This window comes from Kogia breviceps, chromosome 3, assembly GCF_026419965.1.
Source record: "Kogia breviceps isolate mKogBre1 chromosome 3, mKogBre1 haplotype 1, whole genome shotgun sequence".
Taxonomy (NCBI): domain Eukaryota; kingdom Metazoa; phylum Chordata; class Mammalia; order Artiodactyla; family Physeteridae; genus Kogia; species Kogia breviceps.
Window position 1 is genome coordinate 32,939,423 of NC_081312.1, and position 17,916 is coordinate 32,957,338.

Sequence of the window (17,916 nt, forward strand, 5' to 3'; positions counted from 1 at the left end):
CCCGTGTTCCTTGCATTGACAGGTAGATTCTTAACCACTGCGCCACCAGGGAAGCCCATACACTAGCAATTCAATGAAGGAAAGAACAGTCTTTTTAAAAAATGCTGTTGGGATGATTAGATGTCCACATGCAAAGGAATAAAGTTGGACCCTTAGCTCACACTATATACAAAAATTAACTCAAAATGGATCATAGACCTAAATGTAAGAGTTAAGACTATAAAGCTCTTAGAAGTAGTATAGGAGTAAATCTTTGTAACTTTGGATTAGGTAGGTTTCTCAGATATGGCACCAAAAGTACAAGTAACAAAAGAAAAAATACGTAATTAGACCTTAACAAAATTTTTAAACTTTTGTGATTCAAAGGATACAATCAAGAAAATGAAAAGACAACTCACAATATGAGAAAACATATATAAAAATTATAATCTGATAAGGGACTTATGTCTAAAGTATGTAAAGAACTCTTACAACTCAGCAATAAAAGGTCAAATAATTTTTAAATGGGCAAAGGATCTGAATAGACATTTCTCCAAAGAAGATATACAACTGGCCAATAAGCACATGAAAATATGCTCAACATCAAAGGCCATCACAGAATTGCAAATCAAAACCACAATGGGAAACCATTTCACCCACTTGTATGGCTATAGTTTTTTAAAAAAAGATAGACAATAACAGGCATTGGCAAGGATATGAAAAAACTGGAACCATGTTACGTTGCTGGTGGAAACGTAAAATGGTCAGTTGCTTTGGAACAGTGTGGAAGTTCCTCACAAATTTAAACATAGAGTTACCGTATAACCCAGCAATTCCACTAAGTATATATACCCAAGAGAAATGAAAACATGTCCACACAAAAATTTGTACACAAATGTTAATAGCAGCATTATTCATAATGGCGAAAAAGTGGAACCAGCCCAAATGCCTATCAACTGAAGAATGGAGAAACAAAATGTGGTATTGCCCATACAACTGAATATAACTTGGTCTAAGAAACAAATAGAGTACTGACACATGCTACAACAAATATAAACCTTGAAAGCACTGTTAAATGAATGAGGCCAGACACAAAGACCACATATTATATGATTCCATCCATATAAAATGTCCAGAATAGGCAAACCCAGAGATAGTAAATAGATTAGTGGTTGCCAGGAGCTAAGAGGAGGGAGGAATGGGGAGCGACTGCTGATGTGAATGGAGTTTCTCTTTGGGGTAATGAAAATGTTCTGAAATTAGATAGTGGTAATGGTTGCACCACTTTATGAATACACTAAAAGCCACTGAATTGTGAATTTTAAAACGTGAATTTTATGGTATATCAATTATATCTAATAAAATTATCATTTTTTAAAATGTATTTATTTTAGGCTGCGTTGGGTCTTAGTTGCTGCATGCAGGCTTTCTCTAGTTGCGGCAAGTGGGGGCTACTCTTCGTTGCGGTGGGCGGGCTTCTCATTGCAGTGGCTTCTCTCGTTGTGGAGCACGGGTTCCAGGTGCATGGGCTTCAGTAGTTGCAGCATGAGGGCTCAGTACTTGTGGCTCATGGGTTCTAGAGCACAGGCTCAGTAGTTGTGGCGCACAGGCTTAGTTGCTCCACGGCATGTGGGATCTTCCTGGACCAGGGCTCAAACCCTTGTCCCCTGCATTGGCAGGCGGATTCTTAACCACTGCACCACCAGGGAAGCCCTTAAATTATCATGTAAAAGAATGGATGTATGTCCTATAGATCTTGTTGGAGGAATTTGCATTTAAATAGATATTTCTTTTTTTTCCCCAAATTAAAATTGACTTGTCTGTTTGAAATGACCAATAAATTATCATTTAAAATTTAAATGACATCACAGTTAAATTATACATATATTTGACACATTGATCGCTGTCTAAATTAATATCTCTTATCTATGAGTAGTTTATTTTATTTTAAAGTTGAAAATATTTTGAAGTGAAAAATTTCTGAGATGCTAGTATCCATACATAGCCCTTAATATGCTAAAATTTAGTAAATGTGTGAGAAAGGGCTTAGCATTTTCTTAGGTTTTTTTTTTTTTTTTTTAAACAAACAATTTCTAATGTTTGAACATTTCCTTAGCATCTAGTGCTTTTAAAGATTCTTTACTTTTTCTTTAGTTATATCAGGGCCAAGCAAAATAGAAGTCAAAGAGTAAATGAATTTCTGGCAATTCTATGTTTCATCAGTATTCAACTCATGGTGGAGCAATTAAGTAAGACTACCCATGTTCAATAATTTCCATATCTTGGTTTTTCCAGAATGAATTTTCAAAACAGTGTTTCCAGGCTTTCTGAATGTGAATGTTAATATACAGAAGTTTCTTGGCCTAGGTAAGAAAAATATGAATTTTTTACTTTTTCTCCCTCTTCCTCCACATAGTCTATGTACTGGAGAGATTACTCAGGAGTCCAATTTCATTTGCTATTTTTAAGCTAAGTACATTGGCTTTTTTTTTTTTTACAATAAATGCTTATATCAAAAAGGCCAAGCTCATATGGTCATTGAAGTTAGTTAAATGTTTGTGTTATATAGTTATGTACAACTTTATTAAATTTGCAATAAATGACACAAGGGACTATGTCAAATTCATAATAAAAGCAAACAGCTATCGTGGGGCTTGATCTTCTGAAGTTGGGTTATATTATAGTTAGGGTTCCCAGATTTAGCAAACAAAAATACATGATGGGGCTTCCCTGGTGGCGCAGTGGTTGAGAGTCCGCCTGACAATGCAGGGGACACGGGTTCGTGCCCCGGTCCGGGAAGATCTCACATGCCGCAGAGCGGCTGGGCCCGTGAGCCATGGCCGCTGAGCCTGCGCGTCCGGAGCCTGTGCTCTGCAACGGGAGAGGCCACAACAGTGAGAGAGGCCCACGTACCATTAAAAAAAAAAAAAAAAAAAAAAAAAATTCAAATACTACATGGGACATACTTAAGCTAAAAAAGTATTCATTGTTTATCTAAAATTCATACAGAACTGGGCATCCTGCATTTTTATCTGGCAACTCTAATTACATGAATAACAGAGATTTTCTGCACTCTCCAAACAAAAAGTTGCCCAGACTAGCAGTAGGATATAAACAGACTGAGAGGTCCCTACATTTCTGTCCTGGCTGGTCACTGAACAGTTAAGGAAGTTTCCAGCAAGGTCCTAGAATTGGGCTGGCTTGTGATCGGATCCTGGTCTATTTTTAGGCTGAGATAAATGGGACAGTTATTCCAGGGATTGGGGAAAAGCGAGTCATATTTAAAATTGTGGAGAAGAAGGATGTGCTTGAGAGGGCAGAGGAGGGTGTCATATATTGCCACAGTAAAGGCCACTTCAACCACATCATTACTGTGCACCACCCCACCCCAGGCAAAACAAAGTAGGTATAAATGATGTCCTATTAATTGGAAGGAGCCAGAGGGCTCCCTGGTTTTGAATGTGTGGATTGAGTAGGTCAAGCAAACAAACAGTGAGATGGGAAACTGGCTTTGAAATCATCTCCACTGGAATGAAGCACAGATACCTCAAACCCAATGCATCTGACACTGATGCATTACCTTCCCCTCCTAATTCTTCCCCTTTCCCTGACTTAATTCATGTATTCAACAAATATTTGAGTGGCTACTCAGTTCCATTATGTGCTAGCTCTGGCCATATACCCATGAGCAGAATAGGCATGGTCCCTGCTCTCAGAGAACTTATAGGGGGAATATGCTGATATAATCACAAAAATACATGTTTAATTACACATTAAGACATTGCTATGAAGAAAAGATGTTGGTTATAATCAAGCTGGTATACCACTACTGATCTTTATGGTGCTATTATAATGAAGAAACACTATGAAGCATCCTGAGAATTAAACTTTTTAAAAGAAAGTATTACACATTTTCCTGTTTAGGGAAATAATATTCCATTAATATTCCAAGGCACTTAACACCCTGTCTCCTCAATGGGGTCACCGCGGAGGCTCCCAGACGACTGTAAGTGCATCTACTTCTGGCCTCGAACGCAGCTGCTGGTTAACAGCTGTACAGCCTCAGAACTCCACACTCAAGGCCTTGAAGAGGGGCTCACCGCACCCAATTAAATAACATCTCTATTTTCGAATAATGCATCTTGTGTCTTGCAGATGTACCTTGAACTAATGAACAGAAGTACTTTCTGCTTACCTGAGCTTTCTCAACTCGGTTTTGGCAATTTTCTTTTCAGTTAAAAATCCCCCCCGCCTTTTTTCCCCATATACCACTTCATCATCTAACCGATGGAACCCAGTTTAGCCTTTTTCACTGAATGGCTGGAAGAAGGGAAAATAAGGAAACTCGATGGGGCGGGGGTAGTGTCAAAACTTTCTTTGGGGGGGCCCAAGCAACCTTACCCCGAGTGTCCAGTCCTAACTCCTGGTTTCTTTCCCTTGGACAGGGCTCAGGAGGCCCAAGGATGAGGCGAACTGAGGGAAAACAACCGGAGCCTCTGCCCGCAGTCCTCCCTCCACCTCTTTCCCACCTCGGGCTGCATTTTCCGGATCGGAAAAAAAAAGAGCCGGGAGCACACTCGCCGAGGCGATGGACCGCGGGCCTCCGGGTGAGGAAGGCGAGTCCGCAGCCCCGCGGCCACTTTGATCGTTGCGCGCCTCCAACTTCACAGAGTGCACCGCTCAGGGGGTGCAGCCCGGCCTCCGCCCAGAGCGACCCCGGTCCTCGCGCGGAGAGGACCTGCGGCGGGAGAGCCGAGCCGCCGCCCGCAGTCTAGAGGCCAGCCGCCCGAGTTCTTCCGGCCCTCAGCCCGCGGCGTGGGAGGAGCCGCCGCCACCCGCGTTCCCTGGCCCCCGCCGCCGCCGGCGGAAGGGCCGCGCGCTTCGCGGAAGCGCGGCTGCAGCTGAGGATCAGCTGCTGGAGGAGGCGGAGAAGGAGAGGGAGGAGCCTAGGGGAGGGGGAAGGGGAGGGAGGGGACCGTCAGGAAGCCGCGAACGCCACCGAGTGTCTGCACACCTCGCTCCGTCTGCTATGGCTGGTTAAAGAACCATCCGGATCGCAGCGCGGGGGGAGGGTCGGGTGGGGGGAGAGCGCCGGCCGCGCGTGAGGCCGAGGGAGGGGCGGCGGCGCGAGCGGCGGCGGCGGCGGTTCCAGCATGAAGAGGAGAGCTGGCCTGGGGGGCAGCATGAGGTCAGTGGTGGGCTTCTTGTCCCAGCGGGGCTTGCATGGGGACCCCCTGCTCACTCAGGACTTTCAGAGGAGACGCCTGCGAGGCTGCAGAAACCTCTACAAGAAGGACCTCCTGGGCCACTTCGGCTGTGTCAATGCCATTGAATTCTCCAACAATGGAGGCCAGTGGCTGGTCTCAGGTAAATCAACCCCCTTCCCCTCCCCGCGCCTCCCGGCCCCCTTCCAACCTCCCCTTTCCGTTTTCCCTCGCCACCCTCCTCCTGCCCTCCGTCCCCACCCCCTCCCTCTTCAACCCCCCCCTTCGGAGGTGGGAAGGTGGGTGTCAAATTAAAACCCTGGCGGGGGAGGGAGGGAGAGAGGGGTAGGAGAGGATGTCTTCTATAAAAAAGACCTAAAATGGTTGACAGGTCCTTAATTCGCTTTATCCCAAGTGTAAAGTGATCTCTCCTGATGACTGCGGTGGAAGTGCGGGTCGGGGAGGGGGGCGAGGTTACCGCTTGACAAAGTTTGATGGGAAACTCTTCCTCCGCGTACTTTAAAAGGTGCTGGGGGCATTTGAGCGCTTTGGTGGGGGAGGAGGCCGAGGCACGCCGGATGCCGGGGGCGGCGGGGGGAAGCTCGAGCCCCTGTCTCCGGAGTCCCGGGAAGGGCCCTTGAGGCCGGGGGCCGGGCTGTGACAGGGCCGGCCGCCGGAGGGGTCGGGGCTGCGACTCCGGGTGAACGGAGGGGAGGTGACGAGCGGGTCCCCTTGGGCCGCCCCCTCGTCGCCCTCAGGGGCCCAGCGCCATCTCCTCGGGTCCTGGGGTGGCCTCTTCCGTGTCTTGTTTTTCTTATGGCTTTGGGAGTGCCGAGGGCTCTGGAGGCCAAGGGGCACCGGCCTGAACTTGAATGCGCAACTTGCGAGGCAGGGGGTGGGGGAGTGGACGACCCCGGGAGACTTGTTGGCTGGAGCCCCGAGCCCGCACCCCCTTTCCCCGCGCCTGCCGTTGCAGGTGGTCTCCGCTCCTCCTCCTCCCGCCCAGCTGGGCTTGGTTGCCCCCGGCTCCCCCTCCGGTGTTGGGTAAGTGGCGAAATCGAGGCCGGCGCTCCGGCCGGGCGGTGTAGGCCTCGCTCTCCCGGGGCTCCTAGCGACAGGCAGCTGAATCGATAGCCTATTGCTCCCGGGGAGGCCGGGGCCGGGCGGGTGGCGGCGATAGCTGCTCCGGGGGAGGTGCGCCTGCCGCCCGTGGGGGCGCTCGCCGCCGCCGCCCTCATCACGGGGGTCGCGGGCCCACGGCTGGCGAGTGGGGATGGGTTACGCTGGGGGCGCCTTCCCGAAACCCGGCTCGGGGGAGGAGGGCGAAGACGGCTGATCTGGCGTTCCCGCTCGCCTTCTGCCCTCCCTACCCCGTCCCTTTTCCTATATCGAGAGGGAGGAAGGGGGAGCCCAGCGCTGGACGTGGCGCTTCGCTTCACCCAGGCCGGTCCCCGAATGGTTTTCTAATTTACGTCAGTGGGCAGCTCGCCAGAAACTTTTGGGATCATGGCAAAGCATCCGTCTTCTTCGCGAGTAACATTCGGAAGTGACATGGGGCGTGCAGTCCAATTTGGGGGTAACAGATAAGACTTGTGATCATTTCATGATAAACCTTCTGGGGTTTCTCCAGGACTGACTTGACTTTTCCACTTCAGATCGTTTTCTCTTTGACTAGGTAGATTTTGGTCCTAGATCATCTCCTGAAGAAATCTGATATTCCACTTCGAGGCATACCCCAAACAAAAGCCTCCTTCCCCCACAGGGCCAAAAATTCCAGGGGCAAAGATGGGGGAAGAGCTCTTTACAGAGCTCCCAGTTTTTTCCCCTGCTGCTACTTCTGTATTCATCATACTCCTGTCTCCTTCCCAGACCGATGTATTCCAACAGACATGTTCCCAGACACAAGTAAATGCACGCTACAGGGTGAGGGAATTTGGGGGGTGCTATTACAGACTGAGCTAATCGTGTTGATTAAATCATAAATGCGGTCATACATTGCTCAATTTAACACGCTTTTTATTTATTTATTTTAAATATCTTTATTGGAGTATAATTGCTTTACAATGTTGTGTTAGTTTCTGCTTTATAACAAAGTGAATCAACTATACATATATCCCTGTGTCTCCTCGCTCTTGCATCTCCCTCCCACCCTCCCTATCCCACCCTTCTAGGTGGTCACAAAGCACCGAGCTGATCTCCCTGTGCTATGCGGCTGCTTCCCACTAGCTAGCTATTTTACATTTGGTAGTGTATTCGTGTCCATGCCACTCTCTCACTTTGTCCCAGCTTACCCTTCCCTCTCCCCGTGTCCTCAAGTCCGTTCAAGTCCGTTCTCTACGTCTGCGACCCTTTTTAAAAATAACAGATTTATTAAGATATAATTCACATGCCATACATTTCATCCATTTAAAGTTCATTAACACTTTAAAAATATATTTATTTATTTATTTGGGCTGCGCCGAGGTCCCAGTTGCTACCTCTATTTCCCGGAACAGGGATGAACCCGGCCCCCTGCATTGGGAGGGTGGAGTCTTACCCACTGGACCACCAGGGAAGTCCCCATTAACACTTTTTTAAAGGTGCTAAAAAGTTGCCTCCATTCTCTACCAGTTATCCTTGTTTAGTACCTTCTCCCATGTCTTAAATGAACCCAATTTTCTCTAGACTTAACCAGTTCATTTCCTTTATCTTAATTTTAGTCTATAGAGGAGCAGGGTCCTTTCCACAGGCAGGCTCTGGTAAACCTTCTGGTTCTAGGCATTCGTTTCCTCTTTTCTAGCCTTGAGTTGCCCATCTCCATCAGTACTTCCTGGGTTCCAACTTTCTTTGCCCCTTACTCCTCCTCCTTCCCCGCACGCTTCCTCTAGCTTAGTTCTTCCTGTTTCCTTTTTATGTACTCCTGTCCTTGTTCCTAGTCTTCCAGTAGGCTTTTTCACCGGCCCCTCCAGTTTAACTCAGCTCGAGTTAGCTTTTCTTACTTGTTCCCTGAACGGTAGAGTTTTGGTTAAAAGCCTTATTAGCTTATTCACCATCTAGTATGAGTACAACCTATGCAACAGCAAGTTCCTCCTATTCGCTTCAGATAAGGAAGCCCCCTCTGGGAGTCATAAATACACCTTTACTTGTTAAAGCTAATTAAATTTTGTTCTAGGAAGTCCTTCAATAATCTTCCCAAATTTAAAACTATTTAAGGTGTTTACATCTTATCTGTCATTGTCCTTCTTTAGCAGTTAACACCTGAGGGGAAGAGCACATGGTATTTTGAGACTAATGCTATCAATCCCTGATGTTTCACCAAAAATGTGGTGGGAGGCCAGACTCTAGGATGGTAATGAGATTACTTTTATGCATTTTGTTGTAGTGCTTGTATCTTGTCTGGATTGGTTAAAGCTCTTGAAAGTGGTGATTAAAGTGATAGTTTCTTCCACAGAAAAGGAGATCAGACTTGTGGTTATCAGAGGAGGGGGCAGGGAGTTGGGCCGGTGGCAGGGGAATTGGATGAAGGCAGTCAGAAGGTACAAACTTCCAGTTATAAGACAAACAGGTACTAGAGATGAAATGTATAATGTACAACATGATAAATATCATTAACACTGCTGTATGTTATATATGAAAGTTAAGAGAGTAAACCGAGTTCTCATCACAAGAAAATTTTTTCTATTTCTGTAATTTTGTATCTATATGAGAGAGTGAATTCACTGAACTTATTGTGATTATCATTTCATGATGTATGTAAGCCTAATCATTACACTGTACACCTTAAACTTATACAGTGCTGCATGTCAATTTTATATCAAAACTGGAAGAAAAATAGTTTTTTAAAATAATAGATTGTCCATAGTTTGCTCACTGTTTTCATTTTCTAATTGGGCAGGCTCCCCCGTTTCTTGTAACTGACACACTATTTGGGGTTTTTTGTTTGTTTTGTTTTTGTTTTTGTCTTTTTTTGTTCTTTTAATTTTATTTATTTATTTAGCCGCACAGCTTGGCCTATGGGATCTTAGTTCTTTGATCAGGGATTGAACCCAGGGCCATAGCAGTGAAAGTGCTGAGTCCTAACCACTGGACTGCCAGGGAATTCCCTGACACACACCACTTGATAGAATTAACTTAGACCTAGGCCAAAAATAATATTTGCATGAGTCCTATGGCCTTATAAAATGCTTTTTGTTAAGGATACATCATTACATATGTACGTACATACCGCTAGCTCCTTTTCCAGGGCCCAGTGAGGCCAGCAGATATTAAGAGTAAAGCAGAGAAAACCAGGAAGGAGAAAAGGTGCTCAGCTGGGAAGTGAGTGTGTGACAGCAATAAGTGGGAGGATGTTTATTTGACATTTTGAAATACAAAAGTATTTTAACCTAAAAAGTATTTTTCTTTATTGCTGAAAGGGGCATTACTGTGATATCATGTGAGGCAGCGTGGTATAGGACACACATGGATAAAATCACTGCTGTGTCATTTAATATGTGACCTTAGTCAAGTTGCTAAGCCTCTCTTTCCTGATGTAAGCAATGGGAATACCAGCGCCCACCTGAAGGGCTGTTGTGACAGCTACATTAGGCAAAGTTTCCATTGGGTACTGAACAGCGTTCCCAGCCTCTCAGAAAAAATGCTGAGTTTGTTTTCTTTCCCCTTTGTACTTATAACTTGTGGTTTCATTATTAGCTGACACTTGTTCTTACAGTGCTGGTAATGGGCATGTGCAAATGGGGCAGACAGGATAGTTTTGTGATTTTTTGATGTGGAATGAGGAGGCACAATGTGGTGGGGAAAGAGCCTGGGATTTGGTGTCACGTGATATGTTGGAGGCTCTACCAGTCACAGATTGTACGAATTTAGGCAAGTTCCTTCATTCCTCATCAGTAAACGGGATTAACAAATTGCCCTCACTACCTAACAAGGAGGTCTATTCAATGAAATGTCATATGTGAAGGTACTTTGTGAACTATATGGGTTTGAGTGAACATTACTCTATAAAGGACAGCTTATGCCTGATGCAGTCTTATCTTAGAATATTTATGGGTGTTAGTTCTTTGAGAGATAAGGAACAACATTGCATGTTGAAGTGCTACTTACAAGAGATCCTAACACCATCAAGGAGGTTATGCTAGTACACATATTTAGAAGATAGCCTGGGTTTACCTTTTAAGTCTTTGGTTGCATCTGATTCTTTCTTTAAATTGCCTCCATTGTCTCCTCTTAGGTTTCTCCTTTTCCCTAGAATGGAAATATGTTTACTTAAAAGTCTTTTTATTTTCTCTTGGGGAAGAAGATGAACATCTTGCGTTCTGACTGCTAGACCAATCAGAATGTAGCTCTGGGGGAATTCCCTGGTGGTCCAGTGGTTAGGACTCAGCGCTTTCACTGCGGGGGTCAGGTTCAGTCCCTGGTAGGGAACTAAGATCCCACAAGCTGTGAGGCACAGCCAAAAAAAAGAGTGTAGCTCTGTATATGTAACTCTCTGCTTTCTTATATCTTATAAATGGTTTTGGTAAATAGAATCTTAGCAGTAAATAAAAATATTCAGCTCTTTGGGATAAGAGTTGCTGTAATATTATTTACCCTGAATTGATGTTTAAGGCATTGGAACTAGTAGCACTAGCAGATTAATAGCCCATAGTGTGAAGTTTTGAGTTACAGTGAGAGATTATGATTTCTTTTTTAATGCTTATGACTAAATGTAGAAAAAGCACCCTCAGAAGCTTTTCAGATAGCATCAGCAACTATACTGTTTCAAAGTGTTAATTAAGTAGGCATTGTGAATGGGGAGAGGCATTCAGTTACTTGGGCATAATATTTATAATTGGACTCACTATTTAGTCCTATTTCTATTTCATATGGGTCTCCCATATTCATATGGGATATAAGTATCCACAATTATATAGAGAGATTAAGAGTCATATAATAAGGACAGTGGTACATCTCACAGGGTTGTGGTGAGGATTGAATGAAATAACACTTGTAAAGTTTTTAGCACAAGGGCCTAGACCATGCTGTTGCTCTGGTTGCTACTGCTGCTACAGCTGTTATTACTGTTATTGTTTAACTTGAACCTCACAAAAAGCTTATAGGAGATTGACACTTGAGCATCTAACATTCATTGCACATGGCACAGTACAATGTGAAAAATTGAGAATGATCTCAATGAGGGGAACTGTTAGAAATGCTTTGTGAATAAACTTAACCCTAATACTGTCATCAGAACATAATTTTAAGCATCAAATAATAGCAATGATAATAACTATATGCTTAGTTGGAACCCATTAATTAATTATCATTTCCTGTCATCCAATCACTAGTTATATTTCATTTTATGGAATCAGTTTTTAGTAAGTAAACTCACGTAAAAGCGTACTATCTACAGGAAAAGTGACTTGAACCAGTTAAATGAAGTCTGACTATTAAAATTTCTACGTGTTTAATTAGAATGAAGTTCTTCATCCAGGGGTTAGTTTATCAGGAGAAATATGGTCAGTGACAAGGTAGATTTCTCACTTTAAAAAGCTTTTGTAGGGCTTCCCTGGTGGTGTGGTGGTTGCGAGTCCGCCTGCCGATGCAGGGGACACGGGTTCGTGCCCCGGTCCGGGAAGATCCCACATGCCGCGGAGCGGCTGGGCCTATGAGCCATGGCCGCTGAGCCTGCGCGTCTGGAGCCTGTGCTCCTCAAAGGGAGAGGCCACAACAGTGACAAGCCCGCCTACCACCAAAAAAAAAAAAAAAAAAAGCTTTTGTAGTACATATGTTTTGACATGGTGATTAAGGAATCAATTCTTGGATTTTCTTCTGGGCTTTTCTCTTCACTGATAATGCATTGCTGTGAAGGTGTTAAATTTTATTCTTTGGTCTATTTATTAGTTCAACAAATAGTTTTTGAGCACGTACTGTTTATAAGACAGGAGCTATGCGAAGTGCAGAGATGATGAATCAGATACAAATCGTACTGTTAAGCTTGTATTTTCGGAACATTTACTTCTCAGTTCTAACAGTGCATGATCCTTTTCTCTTCTGCTTTATGATACTTTAATAGATACTGGATTTCTGTTTGGTTTGTAGTACTTAATATAGCAAAAGTCCCCTTGTCTTTGATTTTTAGTGGGAAAGACAAATCGCTTATAGAGATGGCCTTGGAGGACATTGGTGTGATAAATTATAGAGATCATGTCATAAGGATAAGATAACATGGATATTTACAGATACACATTTTTCCCACTTGTTCTTCAGTCAACTAATTGATATCGATCAAAAATTAGCAAATTTAGAATGATGCCTGGGTTTGTCCCTTCCACTTTAGAAAATACCTAGTGAGGTTTAACTGATGACCACCAGTCTCTATTAGACATTATAAGTACCTCAAAAACTTGTCTTTGTGTTCAGTATTGTTCAAAGGATCATCACTGACTTGACTTACATTTATGATATACTAAGAGTTCTGAAGAAGAGCAGTAGCTCTCAGTTATGTATCCTGGCCACACATTGAAGGGAGGTGTCAGTCCAGGTACAAGTGTGTGCTCATTCACTGATTATTGATAGATTTGGTTGTAAAGTACAGTTGGAATCATTTAGATCAGGGAAACTTTATTCACCAGTAAAACCTGAGACAAAGGGGTACTGCTTTCTGAGTTAAGAAGTGGGTGCATTTATTTTCTCATGCATTGAGCAAGGTGAAGAGCACTTTCATTGCTTATAAACAGTGCTTAATTTTGATTTTTTTTTTCTTTTTCATGGTTTCAAGAAAGAATTGCTTTTCCTATTGTTTTAGTCTGAATTTAAGTACTCAAGAGTGGAATTAAAGACACCCTTAAAGGAACCAAAATCCTAATTCAAATAAAGATTATGTAGGTTAAGAAGGAATTGATTTTGTTTTCAGTTTTTGGTGCCCCACATTATATTAAAAGTATTGTCTCTTATAATTTAAGAACTGAATATTGATCTATTAGGATTAACTCTTATTGTGGCGATGTGAAATTACATTTCTTTTCTACTTCATTCTGTGTTCTCTAAAATTTTTGATTTTAAGTTATAAGGATTTAGGTTACTGTTTGCCAGTGTGCATACATAAGCTGGTTTTAGGTGATCTTTGAATGAATATTTACATTTTAATAGTACATTTATTTTATACATGTTAGAAAAGTTAACTAGCATATATAAAATAGCTTTCATGGATTTATTGCTTAAGGCAAGGCTAAATTTTAAAAAGTCAGTTTAAACTAAAATAATGGTGACTTGTGTGGATATGGCAGAAATCAAAAGGTGATCACAATTAACTGAAGCTTGGGAAATAGTACATTAGGTAACCTTTTTTATTTCTTCTTTCTCATGGAATCAGAGAGATGGAAAGATCTTCATTTTATGGAAAAGGGAGTGGAGAAGTAGAAAGGTGACTTGTTCAGAGCTGCTTGGTTAGTCTTTGGCAGTGAGGACTGTTAAGTAGGGCTCATTGGTTATGGGCAAGTGCTGTTTCCAGGTTGCCTTTTTATGTTTTTCTGTGCCTTTTCTTATAGGACAGGCAGCCTTTTCTGGAGCTCTTCTGAAGAACTGAAAACTGACTGTTGGCAATTCCTGAGCACATGTCCAACTCTAGTTGCTCCTCTTAGATGATAAATTGTATTTCTCTGTTTTGCTGTGAATAACTTGCTTTACATAGGTATCTTATGTTTATTTGTTAAAAATATTTAATGAGAATACACTATGTCTGCCTCTTTAATCTCAGTAATAACTCTAAGGGTTATTTTTTTTTAACACTTATTTAGCAGATAATATGTGCCAGGCCCTCTGCTAAGCACTTCGTATGTCTTATTTGCCACTTGGAAAATAGCCAGTGTTACCTATTACCTAGAAAGATAAGGAGATTTGAAGGTTTTGTATTAATTGCATTAATTAAGTGCTAAAGAATCAAGAAAGGGCATTGATAAATGACTGCTGAGGATTCTGTAATGAGAACAGGTAGGGCATTAGTGGAAAAATAGAAATTGGAATTCATTGTTTCTGGTTAAAAGGAAGTGAAATAGAATTCTAGGAATGAAAAAAGATTTTTTATTATCTTGTCTATTACCTTGGTCTTTGTAGAAAATTTGGTTCCAATAGCTGCTTCCCAAGTTTTGTTCTTTTCAGCTTTAATGCTTATTAGTCACCACTACCAACATAATATAAGCTCCCTAAAGCTTAACTCATTATCTCATATGCCCTGCTGATCCCTCAAAAATCTACAGTGCTCCCCAGTGCCTACCAAATTAAGTAGGATTGGCTCTCCTGATGTTCGAGGCATTACTGCTTATAAAAATATATGCTTAACAATAAAAATAGCTAATATTTGATCATGTCATTCATATATCAAATATTATTTGGGGGGTGTTTAATATGTGTCAGGCATATTTACATACATGATCACATCTAATACTTATAAAAGAAACTTTACTAAGGTACAGATAGTACTGTTATCCTTATTGTACATATGAGGAAACTGAGGCTTAGAGAAGTTAATTTGTGAAACCTGCAGTTTGTGGTGGAGCTGCATTTCCAGCCTGGGTCTGCATGAGCTCTGAGACATGCTGCTAACTGCTCTGAAATTTTTAGAATGTTACATACATTTTAAAAGGATATGACCTTTTCCTTATATTCTCATCTCCCTGTGTTATCACTCTGATTTGCTAATTGTATTTTGCCCCCGTTATGTGGAAACAGAGGAAGGGGGTGCGGTTGAGGGAGATGGATCATGGGCTTGGAGCCAGTAAGCACAGTTCTGGTCACAGCTGCCGTACTCACCCCTCAAGTAGGTCTCTCTCAGGACAAAAACTCACTTCACCTGGAGTTTGGTCTTGGCTGTCTTCTTTTATTTTTAATTAATTAATAAATTAATTTATTTATTTTTTGGCTGTGTTGGGTCTTCGTTTCTGTGCGAGGGCTTTCTCTAGTTGCTGCGAGCAGGGGCCATGCTTCATCGCGGTGCACGGGCCTCACTGTCACGGCCTTTCTTGTTGTGGAGCACAGGCTCCAGAGGCGTAGGCTCTGTAGTTGGGGCTCACGGGCCCAGTTGCTCCACAGCATGGGGGATCTTCCCAGACCAGGGCTCAAACCCGTGTCCCTTGCATTGGCAGGCAGATTCTCAACCACTGCACCACCAGGGAAGCCCCTTTCTTTTTGAATTTTATTTTATTTTATTTTTATACAGCAAGTTCTTATGTTATCCATTTTATACATATTAGTGTATATATGTCAATCCCAATCTCCCAATTCATCACACCACCAACCCCCACCCCTGCCGCTTTCCCCCCTTGGTGTCCATACGTTTGTTCTGTACATCTGTGACTCTATTTCTGACCTGCAAACCGGTTCATCTATACCATTTTTCTAGGTTCCACATATGAGTTAATATACGATATTTGTTTTTCTCTTTCTGACTTACTTCACTTTGCATGACAATCTCTAGATCCACCCACATCTCAACAAATGACCCAATTTCGTTCCTTTTTATGGCTGAGTAATATTCCATTGTGTATATGTACCACATCTTCTTTATCCATTCATCTGTCGATGGACACTTAGGTTGCTTCCATGACCTGGCTATTGTAAATAGTGCTGCAGTGAACACTGGGGGTGCATGTGTCTTTTTGAATTATGGTTTTCTCTGGGTATATGCCCAGTAATGGGATTGCTGGGTCGTATGGTAGTTCTCTTTTTAGTTTTTTGAAGGAACCTCTATAATGTTCTCCATAGTGGCTGTATCAATTTACGTTCCCACCAACAGTGTAAGAGGGTTCCGTTTCTCCAAACCCTCTCCAGCATTTGTAGCTTGAAGATTTTCTGATGATGCCCCTTCTAATTGGTGTGAGGTGATACATCATTGTACTTTTGATTTGCATTTCTCTAATAATCAGTGATGTTGAACAGCTTTTCATGTGTTTCTTGGCCATCTGTATGTCTTCTTTGGAGAAATGTCTATTTAGGTCTTCTGCCCATTTTTGGATTGGGTTGTTTGTTTTTTTAATATTGAGCTGCATGAGCTGTTTATATATTTTGGAGATTAATCCTTTGTCTGTTGATTTCGTTTGCAAATATTTTCTCCCATTCTGAGGGTTGTCTTTTTGTCTTGTTTATAGTTTGCTTTGCAAAAGCTTTTAAGTTTCATTAGGTCCCATTTGTTTATTTTTGCTTTTATTTCCGTTACTCTAGGAGGTGGATCAGAAAAGATCTTGCTGGGATTTATGTCAAAGAGTGTTCTTCCTATGTTTTCCTCTAAGAGTTTTATAGTGTCCAGTCTTACATTTAGGTCTCTAATCCATTTTATTTGTATTTTTTTAAATTTTTTTGTGTGATATGCGGGCCTCTCACTGTTGTGGCCTCTCCCGTTGTGAAGCACAGGCTCCGGACGCGCAGGCTCAGCGGCCACGGCTCACGGGCCCAGCCGCTCCGCAGCATGTGGGATCTTCCCGGACCGGGGCACAAACCCGCGTCCCTTGCATCGGCAGGCGGGGTCTCAACCACTGCGCCACCTGGGAAGCCCTCTAATCCATTTTGACTTTATTTTTGTGTATGCTGTTATGGAGTGTTCTAATTTCATTCTTTTACATGTAGCTGTCCAGTTTTCCCAGCACCACTTATTGAAGAGACTGTCTTTTCTCCATTGTATATGCTTGTCTCCTTTGTCATACATTCGTTGACCATAGGTGCATGGGTTTATCTCTGGGCTTTCTGTCCTGTTCCATTGACCTATATTTCTGTTTTTGTGCCAGTACCATACTGCCAGTCTTGATTACTGTAGCTTTGTAGTACAGTTGGAAGTCAGGGAGTCTGATACCTCCAGCTCCATTTTTCTCCCTCAAGACTGCTTTGGCTATTCGGGGTCTTTTGTGTCTCCATACAAATTTTAAGACTTTTTTGTTCTAGTTCTGTAAAAAATGCCATTGGTAATATGATAGGGATTGCATTGCATCTGTAGATTGCTTTGGGTAGTATAGTCATTTTCACAATATTGATTCTTCCAATCCAAGAACATGGTATATCTCTCCATCTGTTTGTATCATCTTTTATTTCTTTCATCAAAGTCTTATAATTTTCTGCATAGAGGTCTTTTGTCTCCTTAGGTAGGTTTATTCCTAGGTATTTTATACTTTTTGTTGCAGTGGTAAATGGGAGTGTTTTCTTAATTTCACTTTCAGAATTTTCATCATTAGTGTATAGGAATGCAAGAGATTTCTGTGCATTAATTTTGTATCCTGCTACTTTACCAGATTCATTGATTAGCTCTAGTAGTTTTCTGATAGCATCTTTAGGATTCTCTATGTATAGTATCATGTCATCTGCAAACAGTGACAGCTTTATTTCTTCTTTTCCAATTTGCATTCCTTTTATTTACTTTTCTTCTCTGACTTCTGTGGCTAAAACTTCCAAAACTATGTTGAATAATATTGGTGAGAGTGGGCAACCTTGTCTTGTCTGACTGGATGAACAAGGGGGTTACTCTTCAGGTTCTGGTCTTGCATTCCACTTGCTCTTCACCTCAGTTTTTCTAGGTCAGGGATTTAGGGAAAGAATTGACAACAGTAGTTCGTCACGTTAGTTGTCTGCTCTTCCCATGCCTGCATGTTCGCACTTCCTTTGCCACCTTGCTCACTCCTTGCACTTTGCAGTGTTAGATGCCCGAGATTCTGTCATGTACTTCTCAGGATACGCAGTTGATATGCAATGGAGATCAGGTCTGTGTGCTTTGAGTACTATTTTCCTGTTAGGG

General features: G+C 42.5%; 2 protein-coding genes across 5 annotated transcripts in view; one reads left to right on the forward strand and one right to left on the reverse strand.

The window, feature by feature from the left end:
• Positions 1-4,888, reverse strand: part of EXD2 (exonuclease 3'-5' domain containing 2) — an 85,799-nt gene extending 80,911 nt beyond the window's left edge. The window contains exon 1 of the mRNA XM_059056763.2: positions 4,381-4,888. The gene's annotated coding sequence lies outside the window, so the exon portion shown is untranslated. The remainder of the gene's footprint in view (positions 1-4,380) is intronic.
• A 68-nt stretch (positions 4,889-4,956) lies between these two features.
• The window catches only part of DCAF5 (DDB1 and CUL4 associated factor 5), a 104,974-nt gene continuing 92,014 nt past the window's right edge, over positions 4,957-17,916 (forward strand). Inside the window, exons 1-2 of one of the 4 annotated variants that reach the window (XM_067028270.1) lie at positions 4,957-5,015; positions 5,226-5,346. Coding sequence is in view for 2 of the 4 variants with exons in the window: in XM_059056747.2 (XP_058912730.1) it covers positions 5,133-5,346 (214 nt within the window). In the remaining 2 variants the exon portion in view is untranslated. Of the gene's footprint in view, positions 5,016-5,072; positions 5,347-5,790; positions 6,228-17,916 lie in introns of those variants that run through there. The other 3 variants (XM_059056747.2, XM_067028271.1, XM_067028269.1) reach the window with 3 other exon arrangements.